The sequence below is a fragment of the Nerophis ophidion genome, linkage group LG09 (genome assembly GCF_033978795.1).
Source record: "Nerophis ophidion isolate RoL-2023_Sa linkage group LG09, RoL_Noph_v1.0, whole genome shotgun sequence".
In the NCBI taxonomy this organism is placed as follows: Eukaryota; Metazoa; Chordata; class Actinopteri; order Syngnathiformes; family Syngnathidae; genus Nerophis; species Nerophis ophidion.
Window position 1 is genome coordinate 11,212,976 of NC_084619.1, and position 26,816 is coordinate 11,239,791.

General features: G+C 39.6%; 1 protein-coding gene across 3 annotated transcripts in view; it reads left to right on the forward strand.

The window, feature by feature from the left end:
• Nucleotides 1–26,816, forward strand: part of rassf4a (Ras association domain family member 4a) — a 79,607-nt gene that overhangs the window by 32,032 nt on the left and 20,759 nt on the right. For 2 of the 3 annotated variants that reach the window (XM_061910267.1, XM_061910268.1), the window contains exons 4-6: nt 18,012–18,118; nt 20,977–21,056; nt 25,086–25,255. In XM_061910267.1, the coding sequence (XP_061766251.1) occupies nt 18,012–18,118; nt 20,977–21,056; nt 25,086–25,255 (357 nt within the window). Of the gene's footprint in view, nt 1–16,261; nt 16,499–18,011; nt 18,119–20,976; nt 21,057–25,085; nt 25,256–26,816 lie in introns of those variants that run through there. The other variant, XM_061910269.1, reaches the window with a different exon arrangement.

The following is a 26,816-nucleotide window of genomic DNA, read 5'->3' on the forward strand; positions in this document are numbered from 1 at the left end:
TTACAATCCCCAAAGAGGGCACTTTAAGTTGGTGGGACGCCAGTGACAATGCTGACTATGAGAAACCTTGGAGAGGACCTCAGATGTGGGCAACCCCACCCCCCCACCCCCCCTCTAGGGGACCGAAAGCAATGGATTGTCCTTCGAATAAAGCGCGATGTGGCAATGTGACTGTTACATACTATTGATTTTTAGTTTTGTAATTATTGATAGAATATATATAATTTAATTGTACTACTTTTTATTCAACATCTATTAGTAACTCACTTGTATTTATTCAACATCTATTAGTAACTCACTTATATTTTATTCAACATCTATTAGTAACTCACTTGTATTTATTCAACATCTATTAGTAACTCACTTGTATTTTATTCAACATCTATTAGTAACTCACTTGTATTTTATTCAACATCTATTAGTAACTCACTTGTATTTCATTCAACATCTATTAGTAACTCACTTGTATTTATTCAACATCTATTAGTAACTCACTTATATTTTATTCAACATCTATTAGTAACTCACTTGTATTTTATTCAACATCTATTAGTAACTCACTTGTATTTTATTCAACATCTATTAGTAACTCACTTATGTTTTATTCAACATCTATTAGTAACTCACTTGTATTTTATTCAACATCTATTAGTAACTCACTTATATTTTATTCAACATCTATTAGTAACTCACTTGTATTTTATTCAACATCTATTAGTAACTCACTTGTATTTTATTCAACATCTATTAGTAAGTCACTTGTATTTATTCAACATCTATTAGTAACTTAATAGTTAATAGCTGGTGATCAGGTCGGCATTGCAAATGAGGATTTGTCCTCAATTACCGTACTGTGCCTGAATAAATACAAGATTATATAAATATTTATTAATAATAATTTGAATTAACATTTAAAATTGAGAAAAATAAGATATTAATTAAAACATAAATTGTAAAATTATAGTAAGTGCTTTATTTAAAAACATATATTTCAGATTTTTTCCCGATTTTTTTCTTACTTCTTACAAATGATTTGTCCTCAATTACCGTACTGTGCCTGAATAAATACAAGATTATATAAAATTTATTAATAATAATTTGTATTAACATTTAAAATGGAGAAAAATAAGATATTAAGCAAAACATATAAATTGCAAGATTATAGTAAGTGCTTTATTTAAAAACATATATTTCAGATTTTTTCCAGATTTTTTTTTCTTACTTTTTAAAAAAATCAGAATCAGTATCAAAAGTACTTTATTAATTCCCGGGGGGAAATTAAGATTTAAATTTAGATTAAAAGCCAATGGTAAATAAATGATTGAGAATTTAAAACCAGTTTTTATTTTATTTGATCAAAACACTACATCTGACTCTTAGCAAAATTCTGTATTTTAATTTTGTATAATGTTCTTTTCTATTGATTGTACTTGTTATGCAATACTTTGTAAATAACTATTTTAAGAGTTTCCTCTGGGAAGCAAAACTTCTGTCTTGAATAAAATCAATCAATCAATCAATGTTTACTTATATAGCCCTAAATCACTAGTGTCTCAAAGGGCTGCACAAACCACTACGACATCCTCGGTAGGCCCACATAAGGGCAAGGAAAACGGCGGTGACAATAATGACACAGTGGGACGTCGGTGACAATGATGACTATGAGAACCTTGGAGAGGAGGAAAGCAATGGATGTCGAGCGGGTCTAACATGATACTGTGAAAGTTCAATCCACAATGGATCCAACACAGTCGCGAGAGTCCAATCCAAAGCGGATCCAACACAGCAGCGAGAGTCCCGTTCATAGCGGAGCCAGCAGGAAACCATCCCAAGCGGAGGCGAATCAGCAGCGCAGAGATGTCCCCAGCCGATACACAGGCAAGCAGTACATGGCCACCGGATCCCCAGCCGATACACAGGCAAGGAGTACATGGCCACCGGATCGGACCGGACCCCCTCCACAAGGGAGAGTGGGACATAGAAGAAAAAGAATGGAAACGGCAGATCAACTGGTCTAAAAAGGGAGTCTATTTAAAGGCTAGAGTATACAAATGAGTTTTAAGGAGAGACTTAAATGCTTCTACTGAGGTGGCATCTCGAACTGTTACCGGGAGGGCATTCCAGAGTACTGGAGCCCGAACGGAAAACGCTCTATAGCCCGCAGACTTTTTTTGGGCTTTGGGAATCACTAATAAGCCGGAGTCCTTTGAACGCAGATTTCTTGCCGGGACATATGGTATACTTAAGTTACTACTGGTAACATTGTAAGCCAGTACAACCTGCTGAAATGACGGGTAGCCTGCGTCTAAACCATGTCCTCCCACCAAATTTTACACTGGTGAGGTGGGTGGCGTGTCACCCTGCAGGGCGAAAAGCAAAACCTGTCCAAGGGCGGATGAGCTCCTCACGAGCCAACGACCAACATGCACGCTGGGAAGAGGCCGTCTAATAGCCTGAATAGCCAAGCCCCTTGGGAGAAGGAAACTCAGAGAAGAAACCTGAATGCAGGCGTTGCGAACGGCATTCAGACCCGGCAAAAGAAATGACGCACTCGAAAACAAAAAAACACTCCAGGGTTCCAGTCCGTGCTCCTGAAGGTCCTCCCTCCTTTCTCATGCCCATTAATGGCATTAATGACCTGAAAGACGTACTTTGGTCAGCTCATTCAAAGCCTGCACACTGTCCAAAAAAACGTCTGAACTTGTCAACTGTGGTAGACAGCATAATATCGACTTCCCGAGTATCCAAGGGCATCGATTGATTATACCACCCAGACATCCAAATTTGGTTACCATTTCACCACATCATCAGCATGGCCAAACTCCCAAGGCTCCACAACAGGTGGTGTCGGCATTTAACAATGGGCTTGTGCTACTGAAAATTAAAATCTGTAGTCAAGATATCCGTGCCGGCCCGAAGCTTAATGCCCATTTTCATTGAAACCCACAAAGCACCATCGTAGCATGTTACAGCCCAACTATTGTCGTTGATGACCAATTCTTTGAAGACCTAAAAGATACCACAGTGGACATTCAATCACACAACCTTCTGGGTGTCGCTGGAGACTTGAACACGCAAATACTGTAGGCCCTTAAGATGCACTATTCACCTTCAAGAGCAAAGGGACAAACCGCAAAAGAGCTCAGCTGGTTGACTAGGCCGAGGAGTTTCAGCTCAAGGTTACGAACACCAGATATATATATGTATATATATATATATATATATATATATATATATATATATATATATATATATATATATATATATATATATATATATATATATATATATCCATCCATCCATCCATTTTCTACCGCTTATTCCCTTTCGGGGTCGCGGGGGGCGCTGGCGCCTATCTCAGCTACAATCGGGTGGAAGGCAGGGTACACCCTGGACAAGTCGCCACCTCATCGCAGTATATGTATATATATATATATATATACACACAGTTTATATATACATATATATGTATATATAATATATATATATATACACATTATTATATATATAAATATATATATATATATATATATATATATATATACACACAGTTTATGTATACATATATATGTATATATAATATATATATATATACACATTATATATATACATGTATATATATTGATACACATATATATGTGTGTGTGTATATATTATCCTCTGTGTTTTTTCTTAACCTAACGTATATATATACAGTACACAGACACACACACATATATATATATGTATTAATATATACATACTATATATATATATAGTCGCTCCACCCGTCCCCAGCACCAAACCAAACAAAACAAATATGTTTTACTTGTGCAGAACTAGACAGTCAGTTAACTATAAAGAAAAGTTTCTCTTTTTTCCTTTTTTTTTTTTTACAAACTTTAATAACATGACCACAAATACATTTTATATCTTTACGTGTGTGAGTGCTTCAAGGCCAGAGACTAGTGACACCTCTGTTTGTAACTTTAATCAAGGGTCCTTGAACGCACCACTATTATGTGCAAAAAGCTGCAGAATTGACACATGACTTTCTCCTTTGCTGCCACAAATAGATGTTAAAATTTTACATGTGTGAATGCTTCAGGGTCAAAGACTAGTGACACCTCTGTAACTTTAATCAAGGGTCCTTGAACGCAACACATTTATGTGCAATAACATACAAAATTGACACATGACTTGGTACAGTGGCTGCGCAAACCGAGGGTCCCCGGTTCAATCCCCACCTCGTACCAACCTCGTCACGTTCATTGTGTCCTGAGCAAGACACTTCATCCTTGCTCCTGATGGGTGCTGGTTAGCGCCTTGCATGGCAGCTCCCTCCATCAGTGTGTGAATGTGTGTGTGAATGGGTAAATGTGGAAGTAGTGTCAAAGCGCTTTGAGTACCTTGAAGGTAGAAAAACGCTATACAAGTACAACCATTTATATATATATATATATACTGTGTATATATATATATATATATATACACACACAGTATATATATATATATATATATATATATATATATATATATATATATATATATATATATATATATATATACGTACCTCCAAGTCCGAGTCCATGGTTCTCGCCTGGAAAAGGGTGGAGTGCCATCTCCGGGTTGGGGAGGAGACCCTGCCCCAAGTGGAGGAGTTCAAGTACCTAGGAGTCTTGTTCATGAGTGAGGGAAGAGTGGATCGTGAGATCGACAGGCGGATCGGTGCGGCGTCTTCAGTAATGCAGACGTTCTATCGATCCGTTGTGGTGAAGAAGGAGCTGAGCCGGAAGGCAAAGCTCTCAATTTACCGGTCGATCTACGTTCCCATCCTCACCTATGGTCATGAGCTTTGGGTCATGACCGAAAGGACAAGATCACGGGTACAAGCGGCTGAAATGAGTTTCCTCCGCCGTGTGGCGGGGTTCTCCCTTAGAGATAGGGTGAGAAGCTCTGTCATCCCGGGAGGAACTCAAAGTAAAGCCGTTGCTCCTCCACATTGAGAGGAGCCAGATGAGGTGGTTCGGGCATCTGGTCAGGATGCCACCCGAACGCCTCACGAGCGAGGTGTGTAGGGCACGTCCAACCGGTAGGAGGCCACGGGGAAGACCCAGGACACGTTGGGAAGACTATGTCTCCCGGCTGGCCTGGGAACACCTCGGGATCCCCCAGGAAGAGCTGGACGAAGTGGTTGGGGAGAGGAAAGTCTGGGCTTCCCTGCTTAGGCTGCTGCCCCCGCAACCCGACCTCGGATAAGCGGAAGAAGATGGATGGATGGATTGATTTTTTTACTTAGAGCTAAGTAGTGGCCTGCTGGTTGGCTCATTTTGACCGGTTGAGACATGTTAAGAAAATAACCAGCTAGATGTTTGTTCTTGTTTTGATTTTTTGATACACATATTTTAACTGCGTTGCCATCATAGAATGGAAACCGATCATCATAGTTATTTTTAAGATGAAATGAAATCAAACTTCCATTCGGAGCAAACAGGACTATGTTCACGGTAAAAGCAGACACATGCAAACAGGTTCTCTGTCAAATGAGGTCAAGGGAGCCGGTGACTTGAATTCTTTAATAAGTTTTTAGGTGACACCATAATCACGCTCACTGGGTGTAGTCAGGTGATCTGTGACTCATGTTGAATCAGGTGCTTTGATGCTTTGTTTTCAGAAAAATGAGCCAAGATGCATGCTTTTCGAGAACTAGCCCTTACATGTCTGCCGGATAAGTGTGTAACTGTAAGGTTCATGGTGATGATGAGGAGGAGTAAGAGGAAGAGGATGGAATGTTTTTTACACAAGCAGATGAAGGGAGGTACTTATTATTTTGGCTAATTTATTGTTATTTTTTCATTAATTGACTGATGCGTTTTGTTACATGTATTGTTTAACATTCTCAAGAATCAAAGTTATTCTAAAGCAGGATCAAAATTGTATGTGTTCAATTCAGAATCAGAACAGTTTTTATTGCCATTATTTAAAAACGGGTTCACAAACTAGGATTTTTTTTCTTGGAACGATCGTGCAACACAAAAAACATTTAACACAGAATAGGTAATAAAAATGAGCTGTAACTGAGCTATCAGATCTTGTTATTTTTCATGTGCCTGATGGCCAAGGGGGACAAAACTGTTCAGTTACTGTTATCATTGATAATACTACTTCACTCACTTATTTTGTAACTGAAGTAGTATTATTCATGTGCATGCATATACAAACGTCATTTATCAAGTAAACTTTAAATTTAAATCAACACTGTGTAACAAAAGCGTCTCAAATGTGTTCTGTGTTCTGACCTTCTATCAATTTTTGCAAGTTCAGCTCCCTCTAGTGGCGTTATTAAGTCTTTATTATTATTTATTTACTAGGTGGTTTTTACCCATCAGGTTGCACCGCTGTCTACTACTAGGTGGCAGTGTATGTGTATATATATATATATATATATATATATATATATATATATATATATATATATATATATATATATATATATATATATATATATATATATATATATATATATATATTTATATATATATATATATATATATATATATATATATATATATATATATATATATATATATATATATATATATATATGGGCTTCACGGTGGCAGAGGGGTTAGTGCGTCTGCCTCACAATACGAAGGTCCTGCAGTCCTGGGTTCAAATCCAGGCTCGGGATCTTTCTATGTGGAGTTTGCATGTTCTCCCCCGTGAATGCGTGGGTTCCCGCCGGGTACTCCAGCTTCCTCCCACTTCCAAAGACATGCACCTGGGGATAGGTTGATTGGCAACACTAAATTGGCCCTAGTGTGTGAATGTGAGTGTGAATGTTGTCTGTCTATCTGTGTTGGCCCTGCGATGAGGTGGCGACTTGTCCAGGGTGTACCCCGCTTTCTGCCCGATTGTAGCTGAGATAGGCGCCAGCGCCCCCCGCGACCCCAAAAGGGAATAAGCGGTAGAAAATGGATAGATGGATATATATATATATATATATATATATATTTATATATATATATATATATATCCATGCATCCAGCTAACCATTTTTCGAGGAGGTGCTGGAGCTTATATATTATTGAATATAATAATTGACCATAACAATATTCTACAAAAATTTATAAGAAGGTCAGGACAATGAGAACAAATTTAAGGCACTTGCCTACCATAAAACTATTTCATTTTTCATAATTTATTGTATTTTTTTTTAAAATAATTTTGTCTATTGTTATTTTTAAAAAAAATGATTGATTTACTTTTTATAATGTCCAGGGTTTTGGAAATAGTTTATTTGTTTACAGTGCTTTTTAAATAAAGAGGATTTGGATTATAAAATATTGATACAATATTTTAAAACATTATTATGCCATATTTCTCTGCAGACATTAGTCAGAATATTTTACGGTTTATTTGACCTCATTTTCATCAGAATAATTTTATTTTACAAGTATTAGTCTGAAGAAACAAAAAATAAAAAAGTCATCATTATAATGTTGTATGATTAAATAATATATCCTTTCTTAAAAAGATTGTAAGTCTTATACAACTACCACTTTATTTTTGTGTTTTGCTTTGCAGTGAGGTATTTACATCTGTGATTGTAGCTGAGATAGGCGCCAGCGCCCCCTAAAAGGGAATAAGCGGTAGAAAATGGATGGATGGATGGATGTTGTACAAATAAAAAACTAAGCTTGGCATGTCAACGAGAATTTGATGAACGCCAAAGGTATTTGCTTTACAATTTCAAATAATACATACATCCAACCATCCATTTTCTTCCATTTTCTACCACTTGTCCTTTTCGGGGTTGCGGGGGGTGCTGGTGCCTATCTCAGCTGCATTCGGGCGGAAGGCGGGTACACCCTGGACAAGTCACGAGCTCATCACAGGGCCAATACAGATAGACAGACAACATTCACACTCACATTCACACACTAGGGCCAATTTAGTGTTGCCAATCAACCTATCCCCAGGTGCATGTCTTTGGAAGTGGGAGGAAGTAGCCGGAAGGAACCCACGCAGTCATGGGGAGAACATGCAAACTCCACACAGAAATATCCCAAGCCCGGAATTGAACCCTGACTACTCAGGACCTTCGTATTGTGAGGCAGATGCACTAACCCCTGTTTCACCGTGCTGCCATAATAAATACAATTATTAGTCATTTTGCAACTCAATGAATCGATTAAGTATAAGAGTTAATGTGAAAGTAAAAACACCTTTTTTTTTCAATAATAAAATTGTAATAAAAAAATGTAGTCACTGAATATTTACAAATATTGTAACCATGAGAGTCTCCCTCCACAGTGCGTAAAAATAAATACTTGATCACTCCTTTTGCATCTATTATTTACATTAAGTGTCCGCAGTGCTCCTCTTCTTCAAGTCCTTATCTGACCAAAGAGCCAGTCCACAGGGTCTTTACCCCTGCTGTCTTGTTGCCTGCTGTTCCTTAGGGAACAGTCCTCTGAGGAGCTCCCACCCAGACCAGAAGCTCTGCAAGTTCTGTGAGTGCGGGGCGACCCACGAGGAATAGAGGCCGAAGCAGAGTGCTTTATTTGAGCTTTGGACAGCTGCCTTAGCCTGGGCAGCCTCTGGTGCCTGAAGGGGCCAGGGCTCGGAGCACCCATGGGATGAGCGAGAGCCTCCATACTGGTCATGTAGTCCTCTAGGGACTGGGAGCTCTGGGAGGGCTTGCAGGCTGCAGGATGCAGAGGAGAGTCCTCAAGTGTCTCAATGATGGTGGGCAGGAGAGGCAGAGAAAGCAGCAGACGCCTGTGTTTCATTCTGGGGAGGGGAAAACAAGTCATTCATTAATATCAATACTTTTGATTTACGTTATTAAGTTGTTGTTGAAACGTGTTTAACTGCCGAGATTTCATTTAAGGGGGAATTATTTTCTGTTATTGTAGTGTACACTAACCTATGGGTATGTTCTAGTGCAGTGGTCCCCAACCACCGGGCCGCAGAATAATTTTTTATTAATTTTTATTTAAAAATAATAAATAAAATATATATATATATATACATATATATTTTTTTTTTATTAATTAAATCAACATAAAAAGCACAATATACACTTACAATTAGTGCACCAACCACAAAAACCTCCCTTTTTCATAAATAAATGATAAATGGGTTGTACTTGTATAGCGCTTTTCTACCTTCAAGGTACTCAAAGCGCTTTGACACTACTTCCACATTCACCCATTCACACACACATTCACACACTGATGGAGGGAGCTGCCATGCAAGGCGCTAACCAGCACCCATCAGGAGCAAGGGTGAAGTGTCTTGCTCAGGACACAACGGACGTGACGAGGTGGGTACTAGGTGGGGATTGAACCAGGGACCCTTGGGTTGCACACGGCCACTCTTCCACTGCGCCACGCCATCATGACAAAAAGGTCCCTTTTTCATGACAAAGGAAAAAAAAAAAAAAAGGACCCCCCCCGGGCCGCGGGACAAATTATTACTCGTTGACCGGTCCGCGGATACAATAAGGTTGGGGACCGAAGTTCTAGTGTAATGTGGATAATTCACCACATTGATTCGGAGAGATTATCGATATTATATTGCAATAAGACCTGTAAATAATCATTGTTTGTAACAATAATGATAGCAAAGCTAAATATCCTATTTTTAAATAAGGGGCGGGAGTAAATAGGTCACACTTCTTCCCACTCCTTTTTGGATATAAAAAATAAATGACCATTACGTATTGTTTACATTTGTATGTGTTTTATTGTGAGGTATTTGTTTATATGTATTTACTTTACCGTAATGTTATTAAGATTATTGCATTTTCATTATTATTTATTTTGCTTTTATTGAAAGACTTAAAATTTTGCCTTATTTTTTAAATGTGTTATCATTTTTGACACACTACGACGGTTTATTTTGCGATAATCTTTCGCACAAAATATCACATTGACTTTTCACTATCTATTTGTAAATATATTAGATGTATGATTTGAATATACCAGTAAACTATCTTTTCAGTTATGTTATCATTTGTTTGATTTCTTAGGTACAGGGGATAGATGTTTGCCCTTCTATTTAATTTACTAAATACAAAAGAGAAGTATCCTACACTTCTCTTTTGTAAAGTAAATCTGAACAGCCAATATGGGCATCTACATCAACTATATGATTTGACTGAGAAGCTGGACAGGACAAGAAAAAATTTATAATAATAATAATAATTTACTAAAATAAAATAAAAAATGAATAAATAAAAAAACAAGAATATTAAATTTTTTATGGATTTTCAAAAAAAAAAAATGTATGATGGTTGAGTCATTTTAGAGTTTTCCTTTGAGGATAATCAAGCACTTTTGCACACAATACCTTGATTATCCTAATACAACCATCTTTAAAAGCAGGTCATGTATGGTTTTAAGAAAGCAGAAAAAGTTTTCTCACCTTGCTTGATGCAATTGTAGTTGTGATATAAAGCAGTGATGTGTCTCTGAGGTCTGAGTCTCAGTGTCTGAAGTCCACAGCTCGTACATGGCAGCTTTATAGCGGCAGCTGGCCGCACAGTGATTAGGCGTGACTGCTAAATATAACTCTGCTGACCTTACTCACATTTTTTAGCGTGTGCCTGCGTGAGAGAGAGGGTGTGTTCATGTCTTTTTCGGAGACCTTGGTTTCACTCAATGTTTATATTGCAGAAACAATGAAGCCATAGGAGCAACGTGTCTCCCCTCACACACACACTCACACAACAGAGGCCTCTTTTTACAGTTAAAAAAAACCCAATCTTTAAAATCCCACTGCAAAAGAAACAGTCTTTACAAGTAAACATTCTACTGATTATCAATGCACATCATGTTTGATCACATTACGCCTGTACTGGCTCACCTGCACTGGCTTCCTGTGCACTTAAGATGTGACTTTAAGGTTTTACTACTTACGTATAAAATACTACACGGTCTAGCTCCATCCTATCTTGCCGATTGTATTGTACCATATGTCCCGGCAAGAAATCTGCGTTCAAAGGACTCCGGCTTATTAGTGACTCCCAAAGCCCAAAAAAAGTCTGCGGGCTATAGAGCGTTTTCCGTTCGGGCTCCAGTACTCTGGAATGCCCTCCCGGTAACAGTTCGAGATGCCACCTCAGTAGAAGCATTTAAGTCTCACCTTAAAACTCATTTGTATACTCTAGCCTTTAAATAGACTCACTTTTTAGACCAGTTGATCTGCCGTTTCTTTTCTTTTTCTTCTATGTCCCACTCTCCCTTGTGGAGGGGGTCCGGTCCGATCCGGTGGCCATGTACTGCTTGCCTGTGTATCGGCTGGGGACATCTCTGCGCTGCTGATCCGCCTCCGCTTGGGATGGTTTCCTGCTGGCTCCGCTATGAACGGGACTCTCGCTGCTGTCTTGGATCCGCTTTGGACTGGACTCTCGCGACTGTGTTGGATCCATTATAGATTGAACTTTCACAGTATCATGTTAGATCCGCTCGACATCCATTGCTTTCCTCCTCTCCAAGGTTCTCATAGTCATCATTGTCACCGACGTCGCACTGGGTGTGAGTTTTCCTTGCCCTTATGTGGGCCTACCGAGGATGTCGTAGTGGTTTGTGCAGCCCTTTGAGACACTAGTGATATAGGGCTATATAAGTAAACATTGATTGATTGATTGATGTAAACACGACAGGAACTACAGTAAAGTAGTTGCATAACGGTGTTTTTCCTCAGAATGTCTGATCCGTCACAGTTTATAATTGAAGATTTTTCCTGGTTATTTGAAGGAAGTTTGTTTATGCCAACTGCCTGTTCAAACTATTCACTTTATTGTCGGCGCGCGGCGGTCTGGTCTTTCAGGGCCTGTTAGTGATGGTGGATTTCGCTTTGGGGCTGAATTTTGGCGTTTTTTTTTTTTTCTTTAGGACGAGAGTGAGTCCATAACGCACTAAATGGCTGACTCAAAGATTGTGTGAGTAGGTTTGAATTAATGTGAACTATTTTATTGGTCCATTTGGCAAATCTCATTGGTCAGATGCGACTAGGCTAAATTTATCGGCAGCATGTAAAGCTTGTGAATCTGTAAACATCTAAAAATGAGTCGCAGCAATTTATAAAGCATGGGGTTCAAAGCATGGGGTTCAAAGCGTGGCGTAAAAAGTAGCAGCTCATAGTCCGAAAAATATGGTAATAAGCTAAACATTAAGTGGTGCAGTCATTTATAGTGAGAAACAAGTTTATTTAATGACAAAGTACAAAGTTGTTTCATTTAATGATTGCATTTACGTGAAATATTTTTTTCTTCGGCTAATAGGCTAACCTTGCATGATTTTGTTGTTAAAATGTGTCTATATTCGAGCTCGCATAGCTGTACGTTAATGTTGCTAACATTTGTGTCACCCTGTCCTACTCCTCATGGTTATGTTGCTGTTGGTCATATATGGCTACTATTGCATTGAACAAGTGCAGAGTTGCAGTGTGTAGTATATTTAAACAGTGGATAAAGTACAGAATAGCGCTTCTTGGAGACTATTGGAGAGAGGGGTGCACGTACGGACAAACAGGTCATTAGTATTAAAGCGACTAACACACAATACAGCGTGTTTTCAGTCGAACTTAACAAAATTTCTTATAAACTGTCCTAAATTCAATCAACGGCCCAAATGTTTGTCAACACACTATTGTGGGACCTTTCATAGAATCAAAACGGAGCATGAATATTTTTCAATACTTCTTTCTTATTGGATCATGTGTAACAAACAATGTGCACAGGAAGTTACACAACCTCCAATAAGACACTTCTTTTTCCTTAGAGTAAAGGTCACCACTTGTTTTGGAGCCAATAAACCTGCAGGATGAATCAGCCCTTTTAAACTTAAGATATCAGGTGGTTAGCCTCATTCATGGAGAATGTCATGATTTTCGTGCTATTTGTTTACAATTAGTAATCGTTGTTACTGTGGTACTTAAAACGCTGTTTCAGATCAATTAAGCTGAAAGCGTTATCCACTGATAGTGTGAAAGTCACAGCAATGTCTAATTACCATAAATTATAATTATTATATAGTTAATGCTGTCAAATTATGACTTTTTTTTTATATCAGATTAATCACACTTTCGCAATTTGATTAATCACATTTCTTGTATCCATAATTCATATTAACTATTAAAGACCCTTTATATCTTGACATACAGTGGGGCAAAAAAGTATTTAGTCAGCCACCGATTGTGCAAGTTCTCCCACTTAAAATGATGACAGAGGTGTGTAATTTTCATCATAGGTACACTTCAACTGTGAGAGACAGAATGTGAAAAAAAAAAACAGGAATTCACATTGTAGGAATTTTAAAGAATTTATTTGTAAATTATGGTGGAAAATAAGTATTTGGTCAACCATTCAAAGCTCTCACTGATGGAAGGAGGTTTTGGCTCAAAATCTCACGATACATGGCCCCATTCATTCTTTCCTTAACACGGATCAATCGTCCTGTCCCCTTAGCAGAGAAACGGCCCCAAAGCATGATGTTTCCACCCCCATGCTTCACAGTCGGTATGGTGTTCTTGGGATGCAACTCAGTGTTCTTCTTTCTCCAAACACGACGAGTTGAGTTTATACCAAAAAGTTCTATTTTGGTTTCATCTGACCACATGACATTCTCCCAATCCTCTGCTGCATCATCCATGTATCCATTATGGTATAAACTCAACTTGTCGTGTTTAGAGGAAGAAGAATACTGAGTTCCATCCCAAGAACACCACACCTACTGTGAAGCACGGGGGTGGAAACACCATGCTTTGGGGCTGTTTTTCTGCTAAGGGGACAGGACGATTGATCCGTGTTAAGGAAAGAATGAATGGGGCCATGTATCGTGAGATTTTGAGCCAAAACCTCCTTGCATCAGTGAGAGCTTTGAATGGTTGACCAAATACTTATTTTCCACCAAAATTTACAAATAAATTCTTTAAAATTTTTCCAATGTGAATTCCTGGATTTTTTTTTCACATTCTGTCTTTCACAGTTAAAGTGTACCTATGATGAAAATTACAGACCTCTGTCATCATTTTAAGTGGGAGAACTTGCACAATCGGTGCCTGACTAAATACTTTTTTGCCCCACTGTAAATGCAATTTTATTGTCAGAATATTATAGTGGAACATTTTTTAAATGTTTAAAACGGGCGGCATAGCTCGGTTGGTAGAGCGGCCGTGCCAGCAACTTGAGGGTTGCAGGTTCGATTCCCGCTTCTGCCATCCTAGTCACTGCCGTTGTGTCCTTGGGCAAGACACTTTACCCACCTGCTCCCAGTGCCACCCACACTGGTTTAAATGTAACTTAGATATTGGGTTTCACTATGTAAAGCGCTTTGAGTCACTAGAGAAAGGCGCTATATAAATATAATTCACTTCACACTTCACTTCACCTAAATGCACGTAATTTATTTGCTCAAAACTTGCTTATACTTTTATCTAAAGTCCCGTCTGAATGTATTTTGAAGTTAAATTTGCCAGCGAGTCTGCTCACTCATCCTTATGAGTGAGCCATATGCATTGACCTGATCACTGACAGTATAACAACTTTCTTTGTTTTTCAGGCAATTATCCGCGGTTAAGGTAAAGGAGCAATACATTTTGTGATTAATCTGTGTGTGTGCATGAATAATGAGATCATGTTTTGTTATTAATTGCATGAGTTAACAGGTTACTACCTTTGACAGCCTTTATTATACAATTCAATCAATCAATCAATGTTTACTTATATAGCCCTAAATCACTAGTGTCTCAAAGGGCTGCACAAACCACCACGACGTCCTCGGTAGGCCCACATAAGGGCAAGGAAAACTCACACCCAGTGGGACATCGGTGACAATAATGACCCAGTGGGACGTCGGTGACAATGATGACTATGAGAACCTTAGAGAGGAGGAAAGCAATGGATGTTGAGTGGGTCTAACATGATACTGTGAAAGTTCAATCCACAATGGATCCAACACAGTCGCGAGAGTCCAGTCCAAAGCGGATCCAACACAGCAGCGAGAGTCCCGTTCACAGCGGAGCCAGCAGGAAACCATCCCAAGCGGAGGCGGATCAGCATCGCAGAGATGTCCCCAGCCGATACACAGGCAAGCAGTACATGGCCACCGGATCGGACCGGACCCCCTCCACAAGGGAGAGTGGGACATAGAAGAAAAAGAAAAGAAACGGCAGATCAACTGGTCTAAAAAGGGAGTCTATTTAAAGGCTAGAGTATACAAATGAGTTTTAAGGTGAGACTTAAATGCTTCTACTGAGGTGGCATCTCGAACTGTTACCGGGAGGGCATTCCAGAGTACTGGAACCCGAACGGAAAACGCTCTATAGCCCGCAGACTTTTTTTGGGCTTTGGGAATCACTAATAAGCCGGAGTCCTTTGAACGCAGATTTCTTGCCGGGACATATGGTGCAATACAATTATATTATTGATTTACCAAAACGGTCAGGATGACTGGGTGTTAATTGGAAGCAAGCCATAACTAAATAGAGACTGTTATTTATGGAATGTGAAATGCTATTATTATATATAAACAACTTAATTGTTGAACTTCAAATGATAGAGAGTGCATGTGAATGTAAAAAGAAAAACATCACTCTTTTTTTTTTAATTCTTATTTTTCTTCTCGTTCATTTCTAAATAGGAATGCCTATTTACAAAACGAATGATGCAGTATGCCGCGGATCTACCAGACTCCCATACAATGTTTTCTCCAATGTCTCTGGTTGTGACCAATAAAACGTCCTCAGGGTGTTGTGCAAGGGGCATTCCTGCAACAAATGGTCTGTTGTACGTGCACGGGCAATATTCTGTTGGGCCAGTCTTGAACTTTGAAAATATGATGGTTTAACTGGTTGTGCCCTGATGGTCGTCTGGATAACAATACTTGGTCATGCCTTAACAGCTGATGATAAGCATCTTGTTTGTTGTAGCCCATTGTTGTTTCTTCCATCTATCATGTGGCTTTCCCTATTATAACCGTCTTTGCTTCTAAGAAGCCTTTGCTTTTCTTATTTTGTACAAGCGCAGATCCTTCTTCAACGAGGGCATCAGCGGTTCCATTTCCTGACACATCACAGTGAGAGGGGATCCATTGCAGGCAAATTGTGTGTGTTTTACACACAATAGTACAAGCTGTTGATTTCTCTATCTTTGCAATCTCTAAGCCCTGCAGGACAGACATGGCATCTGAGAGGAAAACAACTTTCTTGGAAGTATGAGGGCTGGTTAATGACTTGTGTTGCTGCCATTTGTGTTGCAAGCACCTCAGCTTTGTAATGTGTGGAGTACACACCGGTTTCGCTCGTCTTGAGGGAAGTTGGTGTTGACAAAGTCCATGGTGTTGTATTTTATTTCTGTGCCACTCTGCTCATCCTTGCTATGAATACCTGGGATACTACAGTCAACCAAGGGATGTTGATCAATTCTCCATACAGGAATTGTAAGAGATTGTGGAATCTCGCTGGGATTATGATCCAAATATCTCGGTCTCTCAAGGGTCTGAGCTTGGTGAGCAAAACTTCTCCTTTTCAGTCTCCCCTTCATTGGTTACCCCAGTCTTTCTTTCATTGGGTGGGTTGGTAATCTCTTGAACTTTGCCACCTGTACAAGCACGGTGGTGTCCCGCCTGTCTTCCAGGGGTTCAAGCCCTCTATTATATTTAATTTCCTTTACGGAGGAGGATTTCATGGCTCGTGTGATAATTCTTTTGGCATGATTCAGCACTTTGCTTCCCTTGTTGAAATTTGCTGTTATCCCATGCTGTAGGCCTCACTCTCCCAGCGTCTCTTCAGAGTGGTAGCATCGACACCCTATGAAGTTCCTGCCAATTTCTTCGTCAGTGACAGCGTCAGACGGCCATTTAATTAACAAGTGTATTGCACAACACAGCAGCAACAGAACCAATGTTGCAATAATGGTGAAAATCGAACCAACTCTACAGCACATTTAAAAGTGAGTTTCACTCTAAAAACTGAGTAACGCTACTAATAGAATTGATTACAAATCGGTGAATATGATTTTCTTCTTTTTTTGTTGCGATTTTGATTAACGATACAATGGTTCCGGGCAGCACGGTCAAACAGGGGTTAGGGCATGTGCCTCACAATATGAAGGTCCCGAGAAGTCCTGAGTTCAATCCCGGGCTTGGGATCTTTTTGTGTGGAGTTTGCATGTTCTCCCCGTGACTGGGTGGGTTCCCTCCTGGTACTCCGGCTTCCTCCCACTTCCAAAGACATGCACCTGGGGATAGGTTGATTGGCAACACTAAATTGGCTCTATTGTGTGAATGTGAGTGTGAATCTTGTATGTCTATTTGTATTGGCTCTTGATGAGGTGGCGACTTGTCCAGGGTGTAACCCGCCTTCCGCCCGAATGCACCCCCCTGCGACACCAAAAAAGGGACAAGCGGTAGAAAATGGATGGATACAATGGTTCCCCCCCTCCACCCCATTCTTAAAAACATTCTACCTGAATCTGAAAGTAGTCTCCTAACAAACAAAAACGGTAAACATAACACTGAGAAATTCGTTAGATTTTCTCAGAATAATGTATTTATTTATTTATTTACTTTGCGTAAACCAACTATTACATTCGTTTGTCATGTAAAATTAATGTACTATTAGTTTTTTTTTCTTACTCAAAAATTAGTCATGTTAGCTTTAGGTCATTTTGTAAAAAAAACTGAGGGTCCCATCTTCTCCTTTAAAAAACAGGTTTTGTTTGAACGTTACAGAGATCAAAAGTAAGATTGTATTTTCCTTGCTGAGCTACAATTTCGCCTCACTCAAATCTAAATGTTTCACCTCTGTGCCTACGTGACCCAAAGCAGTCCTCAGTGCTTCCCGGACTAGACTTCACTGTGTGACTTAGTGCTGTATAAAAAAGGTCAGATGAGATTTTTCCAAACTGAGAAGCTTTTCCCTCGAGTGGATGTCCCCGCACGTACACTTGACTTTGAGCCTTTGTGGCCGGGAGCCTGCAGGATTTCCTCTCTGAGCAACATGTGCTTGTGTGTGTGCAGGAGGAGGGGGAGCTCATCCTGGAAGGTTTGTTGAACATCCACTGGGGTCTGCATCGGCCAATTAGACTTCAAATGTACGATGACAACGAAAGGCTGCGTGTCAACCGGTAAGACTGACCAACTCACCTCCAGAATGTCCATTATGTGAGCCCATTAGATATAAAATAACACCTTTTAGTCACCTTTACGCTCTTTTAATCCAATATAGTAATGCTGTCCAAGGCTGAGCCAATCAATGGCCACGATACTGAACAACAGCACACTCTAATTGGTTTGGTTTCCTCTAGTGGCCAATACTACTGTAGTATTACAATTTTTAGCCTTTTTATGTTTGAAAAAGAGTACTTTAGGTCCAAACAAATGGTAGAATATGCTCTAAAAAATAGGGAAATATTTTTTCTAAATCGCAATATTTTGACCGCGATATTTACATTTAACTTTATACCCTTTTTCCTAAATTCAAGACTGTATTTACAAAGTTATACACGTGTAGTAACATGGGAACGGCGTGGCGCAGATGGGTGAGTGGACGTGTGCAACCCGAGGGTCTCTGGTTCAATCCCCACCTAGTACCAACCTCGTCACGTCCGTTGTGTCCTGATCAAGACACTTCACCCTTGCTCCTGATGGGTGCTGGTTAGCGCCTTGCATGGCAGCTCCCTCCATCAGCGTGTGAATGTGTGTGTGAATGTGGAAGTGAAGTGAATTATATTTATATAGCGCTTTTCTCTAGTGACTCAAAGCGCTTTACACAGTGAAACCCAATATCTAAGTTACATTTAAACCAGTGTGGGTGGCACTGGGAGCAGGTGGGTAAAGTGTCTTGCCCAAGGACACAACGGCAGTGACTAGGATGGCGGAAGCGGGAATCGAACCTGCAACCCTCAAGTTGCTGGCACGGCCACTCTACCAACCGAGCTATACCGCCCAGTAGTGTCAAAGCGCTTTGAGTACCTTGAAGGTAGAAAAGCGCTATACAAGTACAACCCATTTACCATTTAACATACAATACATTCCCATGTACCTCTACTATTTATGTAGGGATACACTTTACTTTTATCTTAACAGTACATTTTCAAATTTAAAAATATTTCCGACCAGAATACTATCAATAAGCATTGTAAAATAACAAATGACTCTTAAATAAATGTTCGCACTGAAAAATGATCCATTGACAAATGAAAACACAGAACTTAAAGGCCTACTGAAACCCACTACTACCGACCACGCAGTCTGATAGTTTATATATCAATGATGAAATATTAACATTGCAACACATGCCAATACGGCCGGTTTAGTTTACTGAATTGCAATTTAAAATTTCCCGCGAAGTATCCTGTTGAAAAAGTTGCGGAATTATGACGCGTGCGCGTGACGTCACGGACTGTCAGGAAATATTAGCTCCGCACCACTTACGGCTAAAAGTCGTCTCTTTTCATCGCATAATTACACAGTAATTTGGACATTTGTTTTGCTGAATCTTTTGCAATTTGTTCAATTAATAATGGAGACTATAAAGAACAATGCTGTTGGTGGAAAGCGGTGTATTGCAGCTGTCTTTAGCACCGAGACACAGCCGGTGTTTCTTTGTTTTTACCTCAGAGCGGTCAAGCGAACATGTTTCTCTACGTCAACCAGCATGTTTTTGGATGGGAAAATTGTGATATATATTTTACCGGAGACATCATTGGATTATTCGTCCTCCTGCAGTAGCTATTTAAAAGGCAGCTGTGAGCTTGGCTCCTCGGCTTCTCTCTGAGACACTGCGTGTTCACCCCAGCCATCCGAACTTGAGGTCTGTCTTTACAATCTCACTAAAACACTATTAAAACAATAAGCAGATATGGGATCTTCCAGAATTATCCTAGTAAATGTGTCTAATTACATCTGAAACGCTCACACTGCCGCCGCCCGGAGCCGTCGCTTTTTATTTTATTTTATTATATTTTTTTTTTAGTCCTTCGCTATCAATATCATCATCCACAAATCTTTCATCCTCGCTCAAATTAATGGGGAAATTGTCGTTTTCTCAGTCCAAATAGCTCTTGTTGCTGGAAGCTCCCATTAAAAACAATGTGAGGACGTGAGGAGCCCTCACCCTTGTGACGTCATCGTCTGCGACTTCCGGTAAAGGCGAGGCTTTTTTATCAGCACCAAAAGTTGCGAACTTTATCGTTGAGGTTCTCTACTAAATCCATTCAGCAAAAATATGGCAATGTCGCGAAATGATCAATGGACCTGCTATCACCGTTTAAATAAGAAAATCTCATTTCAGTAGGCCTTTAATGTGCATTCATGAGCATTCAAGCTCTATCACAGAAAAAAAACATGGACAATACAGGGAAATTCTAAGACTAACATTGAAAGATGTATAAAATATAGAAAATGCAAATAAAATATTTGTCTTTTAGCTTACAGTTTCTTTATTCAATCATTGTTTTAGTGAAAAAGCGTCTTTTTTATATAGTTTTAGGATCCCAGTGTAATATTTGTATCCTTTGGTATACATCATCAGTGATTCCCACACATTTCTTTATTTGTGGCGGTCTGCCGCAAGTTTTTTGGCATAGTTCATTAACACATTATAATGGGACTGCCTGTGACTGTAGCTCGTCATTACCACACAACTCATACACAGCCAAAGCACGGGGAAAAGTGTTGACAACTTTGTGATATATTTAGCGAGTATTCCATCACTACTAGATTGTCTTTTTTTTTTTTTACTAACTTTTCCCGAGTTTTGGACACTTTTGGAGATTCTAACATGATAGCACATATGTCCCTCTTCTAAAAAAAATCCCCCACACCTCAACAAGCAATAGGACAACCTTTGATTTGAAATGGCTTATTCTGTTTCAGCTGAGATCAACGAGAACACAAGTTTGTATATGTGACAACGACAAAAGGTGTAAAACCTGCTAACCGACATTTTCTATGTATATGTTCGGGATGTGTGTGTCTACAGGAACAGCAAGTTCCTAATTGCAAAGCAGCACTCATCAGAGTCAAAGAAGAATTCACTTGGTAGAGAAAATGTACCTGCTGGTAAGTAAACATAACGCATGCAGTTACTCCTACACATGCACACACACAAATGATTTACTTTCACATGCACACATGTTGTTTACTGTAGCACACACTATATGATTGCAGATTATACATTCAAAAGCGGATTACAGCCTGCGTCAATCAGCATTTCCAACAGGAGCTATTGACTCACATGCAGAGATAATCTGATCACGAGATGCAAATCAGATCAGCACGTGTAACCACACTGACGCGATTTACAGCTTTGATCCGTTTCCTAGTTTGTTTTGTACACCAGTCACCACTCAGGTACATGCATCAAGGTTAGCAAATAACCAAAAACATTAAAATGTTATTGATAGTAATGTAATCCCTTGCAGATGTTTGACTAACTTCCATGCAGATTACCGCATTACAGCAAATCTTAGTCATGTCATGCAGTAGTTCTTGAATTTGTTTGCCCAAGTACCACCTCAGAAAAAAACGTGGCTCTCCAAGTGCCACCGTGATGACTAACATTAAAATACAGTATTGTAATAGGCCTTGGTATTAATTAAATACAAGACAGAGGTTTTATCTAACGAGTGTATTTAATATTGTTGGCCAATGTAACATCACACACAGTTTGAATGGTAACACAGTATTTAAACATAGGAAAATAAAATTCTGTACTTTAATCAGGTGATTTATTTTGGCGTACCTCTAGATGGAGCCCCTCTACCACTAGTGGTGCATGTACCACAGTTTGAGAATCACTGATGTAATGTAATGGGTAAATGTATTTCAGGGTTAGGAATTGTGATTAAAAATCATGTAACATGTTTTTTTATTTGACTGAAAATTAACTAAACAAAAGTAATATACAAATACTGTGATATTCCATCCATCCATCCATCCATCCATGTTCTACGACTTGTACATGATAATTGGGATTTTTTTATATATCGTATATATCGGGCCGTGAGGTTGGAATTTAAAATTGCTTTTAGTAAGCACTCTCACTGGTTTCACACAATTATGTGTGTCTGTAGCTTTAATGCTAATGAGCTGGGTTGGTCCACAGCTGTCTCTGAGAGAGTTTGTGGTTTCAAGAGACACAATTGTGTAGTTTATGTATATTTTTATATATACAATAGAGATGCGCGATTTCGTGGATAAACCGCGGGTCGGGCGGGTGACATGACGAAAATATAGATTTTAAATAGATCCGGGCGGGTGGCGATTGAACCATTTGGAAATATATGATATACATGGTTCAGAGATCGGTAACTTTTACCATTCAAAGAGCCATTTTGGACCTGTGTCACAAAGCGAAGAAGACATTAGTTGACGTAAACATTCTCAAGTATGTCTGCTGGCAGTCACCCAGTTAATAAGTATTAGTGTGTGCTATAAAGCCTTTGCCTTTGACGCCTTCTACAACATGTTCAATCTACTTGCCAGTCCAGCAATACGTTGTGTGTGTGGCTTCCACTGACACACGCACACGACTGCAAGGCATACTGGGTGATACAGAGTACACTAATGGTTGTGATATAAACAATTTTAACACTCTTACTAATATGCGCCACGCTGTGAAGCCACACCAAACAAGAATGAGAACACCCTCACAGTAACACAACATAAACGCAACACAACAAATACCCAGAACCCTTTGCATCCATGACAATTCCTGACTATATTATACACCCCACTAGCAGCAAACCCCCCCGCGCATCGGTAAGGTGGGCGGGGTTGGGGGCGCGGGGGTGTAAAGTATCATGGATGCAAAGGATTAGGGGTATTTGTTGTGTTGCGTTTATGTTGTGTTACTGTGAGGATGTTCTCCCGAAATGTGTTTGTCATTCTTGTTTGGTGTGGCGCATATTAGTAAGAGTGTTAAAATTGTTTATATCACAACCATTAGTGTACTCTGTATCACCCAGTATGCCCTTCAATCTTGTACATGTGTTTGCGTAAGCTGCATACAGCATGTTGCTGGACTGGCAAACGGTTCCTACATGTTGTTGAAGGTGTCAAAGGCAATGGCTTCACAGCACGCCCTTATTCCCGTTATCTGAATGATCACCATCGGATATTCGCGAGAACGTTCGCTGCTCCCATTGCCTTCTTTACCTTGTGACACGGGTCAAACTAGCTCTTTTAGTGGTAAAGGTCGCCGACTCCGAATATATAACAACGGGCGGGTGGCGGGCGCTTGCGGCTCTGATAAAATGTTGGTTCGGGTGGATAGCGGGTGGATGTCGACTTTAGTGATGCGGTTGCGGATTATATAATTGCCTATCTGCGCATCTCTAATATACAATATAACTCTGCACGTTTCCAGTGTAATAATAATAGATGCCATATCTCACATACAACATCGTAACATTAAGGAGTGAGGACAGGAAACACGAAATGTTAGCAACACTAGCATAGCTATCTGGGCTAATTTGCTAATAATAGAATCGCATTTTAACTGCAACAACAGGCTAGGTTAGCCTTTTCGCTCAAGAAAAACATACAGGATTTCTGTAGCTGACTGACAAATAGTTAGCAGGATTCCATGTTTTTCTTTAAGTTGTGTAGCGAAGCCTGTTTGTATACAAACTTTCCTCTTCCCTTGTGGATCATTAAAGTTTGTCTAAGTCCGAGGTCGTATCAGGTATGAGGAAGATGATCGATATTTCTCACATTTGGTGCTCATTAACAGGCTTTAGGGAAACATTACTGCTATAATATCATAAAAACAATGATTCTTTAAAGGGGAACATTATCACAATTTCAAAAGGGTTAAAAACAATAAAAATCAGTTCCCAGTGGCTTGTTGTATTTTTTGAAGTTTTTTTCAAAATTTTACCGGTCTCGGAATATCCCTAAATAAAGCTTTAAAGTGCCTTATTTTCGCTCTCTGCGAAGACACTGGCCATTTCCCTGTGACGTCACACAGTGCTGCCAATATAAACAAACAATGGGAATACCACAGCAAGATATAGTGTCATTGGCTCGGATTCAAACTCGGATTTCAGCGACTTAAGCGATTCAACAGATTACGCGTGTATTTAAACAGATGGTTGGAGTATGAAAATATTGAAGAAGAAACTGAAGCTATTGAGCGAATAGCTATTGACGCTATTCATAGCCATAGCATGGCCGAATAGCTGCGTTAGCATCGCCGGTAAAATGTGTGGACCAAATGATCAGGACTTTCGCATCTTTTGACACTGGAGCAACATAAATCCGTCGATTGGTAAGTGTTTTTTTCGCATTAAATGTGGGTGGGAGGAAACGTAATATAGTTGCAAATGCATCTACAGGTTATCCATACATCTCTGTTCCATGTCTGCTCTAGCACCGCCGGCAAATAGCATGTTAGCATCGATTAGCGTAGCATGTTAGCATCGATTAGCTGGCAGTCAACATCAACAAAACTCACCTTTGTGATTTCGTTGACTATCGTTGCAAATGCATCTGCAGGTTATCCATACATCTCTGTGCCATGTCTGCTTTAGCATCGCCAGTAAAATGTGGAGAAACTCCAGCACATTCAATGGGGGTCTGGCGGCAGACACTTTGGCATCTTCGGGCCAGTGGTGCAACTTGAATCCCTCCCTGTTAGTGTTGTTACACCCTCTGACAACACACCATCGAGGCATGATGTCTCCAAGGTTCCAAAAATTAGTCAAAAAAACGGAAAACAACAGAGCTGAGACCCGGTGTTTGTAATGTGTTGAAAATGAAAAGGGCGGGTGTGTTACCTCGGCGACGTCACATTCTGACGTCATCGCTTCCAGCGCGATTAACAGAAAGGCGTTTAATTCGCCAAAATTCACCCATTTAGAGTTCGGAAATCGGTTAAAAAAAATAGATGGTCTTTTTTCTGCACCATCAAGGTATATATTGACGCTTACATAGGTCTGGTGATAATGTTCCCCTTTAAAATACTCAGTTCCAATTGTTTTTTTAGATGTTTCTTTATCTGGCAAAAGTCTGATTAATTTAAAAAGTACCATCTGCTGCAGTTAAACGTTACCCGAGTTGTTAACATTTTTTTTTTTTATCATTGAGATTGGGACTTGGAAATGCAAGAGGAGGAGAAGTCCCCTCAGCTCCTGAGGACCAGAAGTGATGCTTCTTTCATGCAAGTCCAAAGGAGGTCAAGGACAAACACAGCGAGAGATCTGCAGCGTTTACGCACACACAGGTTCTCCATCAACGGACACTTCTATAACCACAAGGTACACAGAAACCTGCGCACATTTACATGCTTGGTAAAACATTTAGTAGCAATAACCATTTACGAACTCATTTTGGTATGAACTTTACGATTTACGAACCACAGATCAAATAAAAAACATGCTTATTTTGACAAACCTTGTTTCGGTGTACGAACATTTCATCCACTCATTGTGTATCTTTCAGGGCAGCCATTTTGTGCTCGGCAGCACATCCATTGTGAGCGGGCCAAAGGCTCTCTGCTGTTGTTATTTACTGTTCTAGTTGTGTAATAGTGTTTTACAGCATTTTTCTAGTTATTCTAGCTCAATATGAGTCCAAAAAAAGCAATGAACAGGCAATGTGTGGTTCGAAACATTTAGTCAACACAGCAGTGCTGTCGTTATCTAATGTACTAGTTGTGTGATAGTGTTTTACAGCATTTTTCTAGTTTTTCTAGCTCAATATGAGTCCAAAAAAAGCAATGAACAGGCAAAAGTCAGGAAGTTTCTTTTGTAGTTCCTATTCTTTTTTTCTAATCATTGTAGCGACCTGGCAGTTTAGTTTAAGAAGTTTTGTGACTCACTCAAACTGTGAGTGCACCACAGGACAAGTGACAGTGTGTGTTGTGTGTGTGTGTGTGTGTGTGTGTGTGTGTGTGTGTGTGTGTGTGTGTGTGTGTGTGTGTGTGTGTGTGTGTGTGTGTCGGCAGGGTGGCTGCATAAGAGGAGAGACAGTTTGTTATTAAATAAAACATTGATCCATTACCAATTGTTATGTTTGTTTGATATTCTGTACTGTATAGCGCTTCATATCGTGTTCAAAGTGCACAAACATTTACTGAAAGATAGACTTTTGTCAAGGTTGGCACACATTATTCATGTTTACATTGTTTCTTTTAGAGCAGGGGTCGGCAACCCAAAATGTTGAAAGAGCCATATTGGATCGAAAATTTTAAAAAATTATCTAATTGGCCCTAGTGTGTGAATGTTGTCTGTCTATCTGTGTTGACCCTGCGATGAGGTGGCGACTTGTCCAGGGTGTACCCCGCCTTCCGCCCGATTATAGCTGACGATTGTAGCTGAGATAGGCTCCAGCACCCCCCCCCCCACGACCCTGAAAGGGATAAGCATAAGCGGTAGAAAATTCAAAGCCTTCAATAAGTGTTATAATGAAGACAACACATGATGTAAGTGTCTATATTAGAGTACTATCAAAATGACTATGTTTTGCTGGCTGATGCAAATCTTCGTTGACAGAAATGTTGAAATGTAATTATTATTCTACACATTTTTACAACATTCAGAATCATTAGTAAAATGGAGGCTTCTCAGAGGGTGAGATAACTCCTGGAAATTACTGGCTTATAAGGGCCAAAGGTATAGATGTGTGTGTCTGAGTTAAAGGAAACAGCAGGCTGTCTTCTTTTAATAGATTTATTTCAATCTTTGCAAGCTGAGTAACGTTTGCTGTGGTCTGGAACAGCATGGCACACAAACAATTATTATAAATGCAGATAATGTGTCATGAGACATGCACATATATATCAAATTAGGAGGACTTAAAGGAAATTAAAGGAGCTCA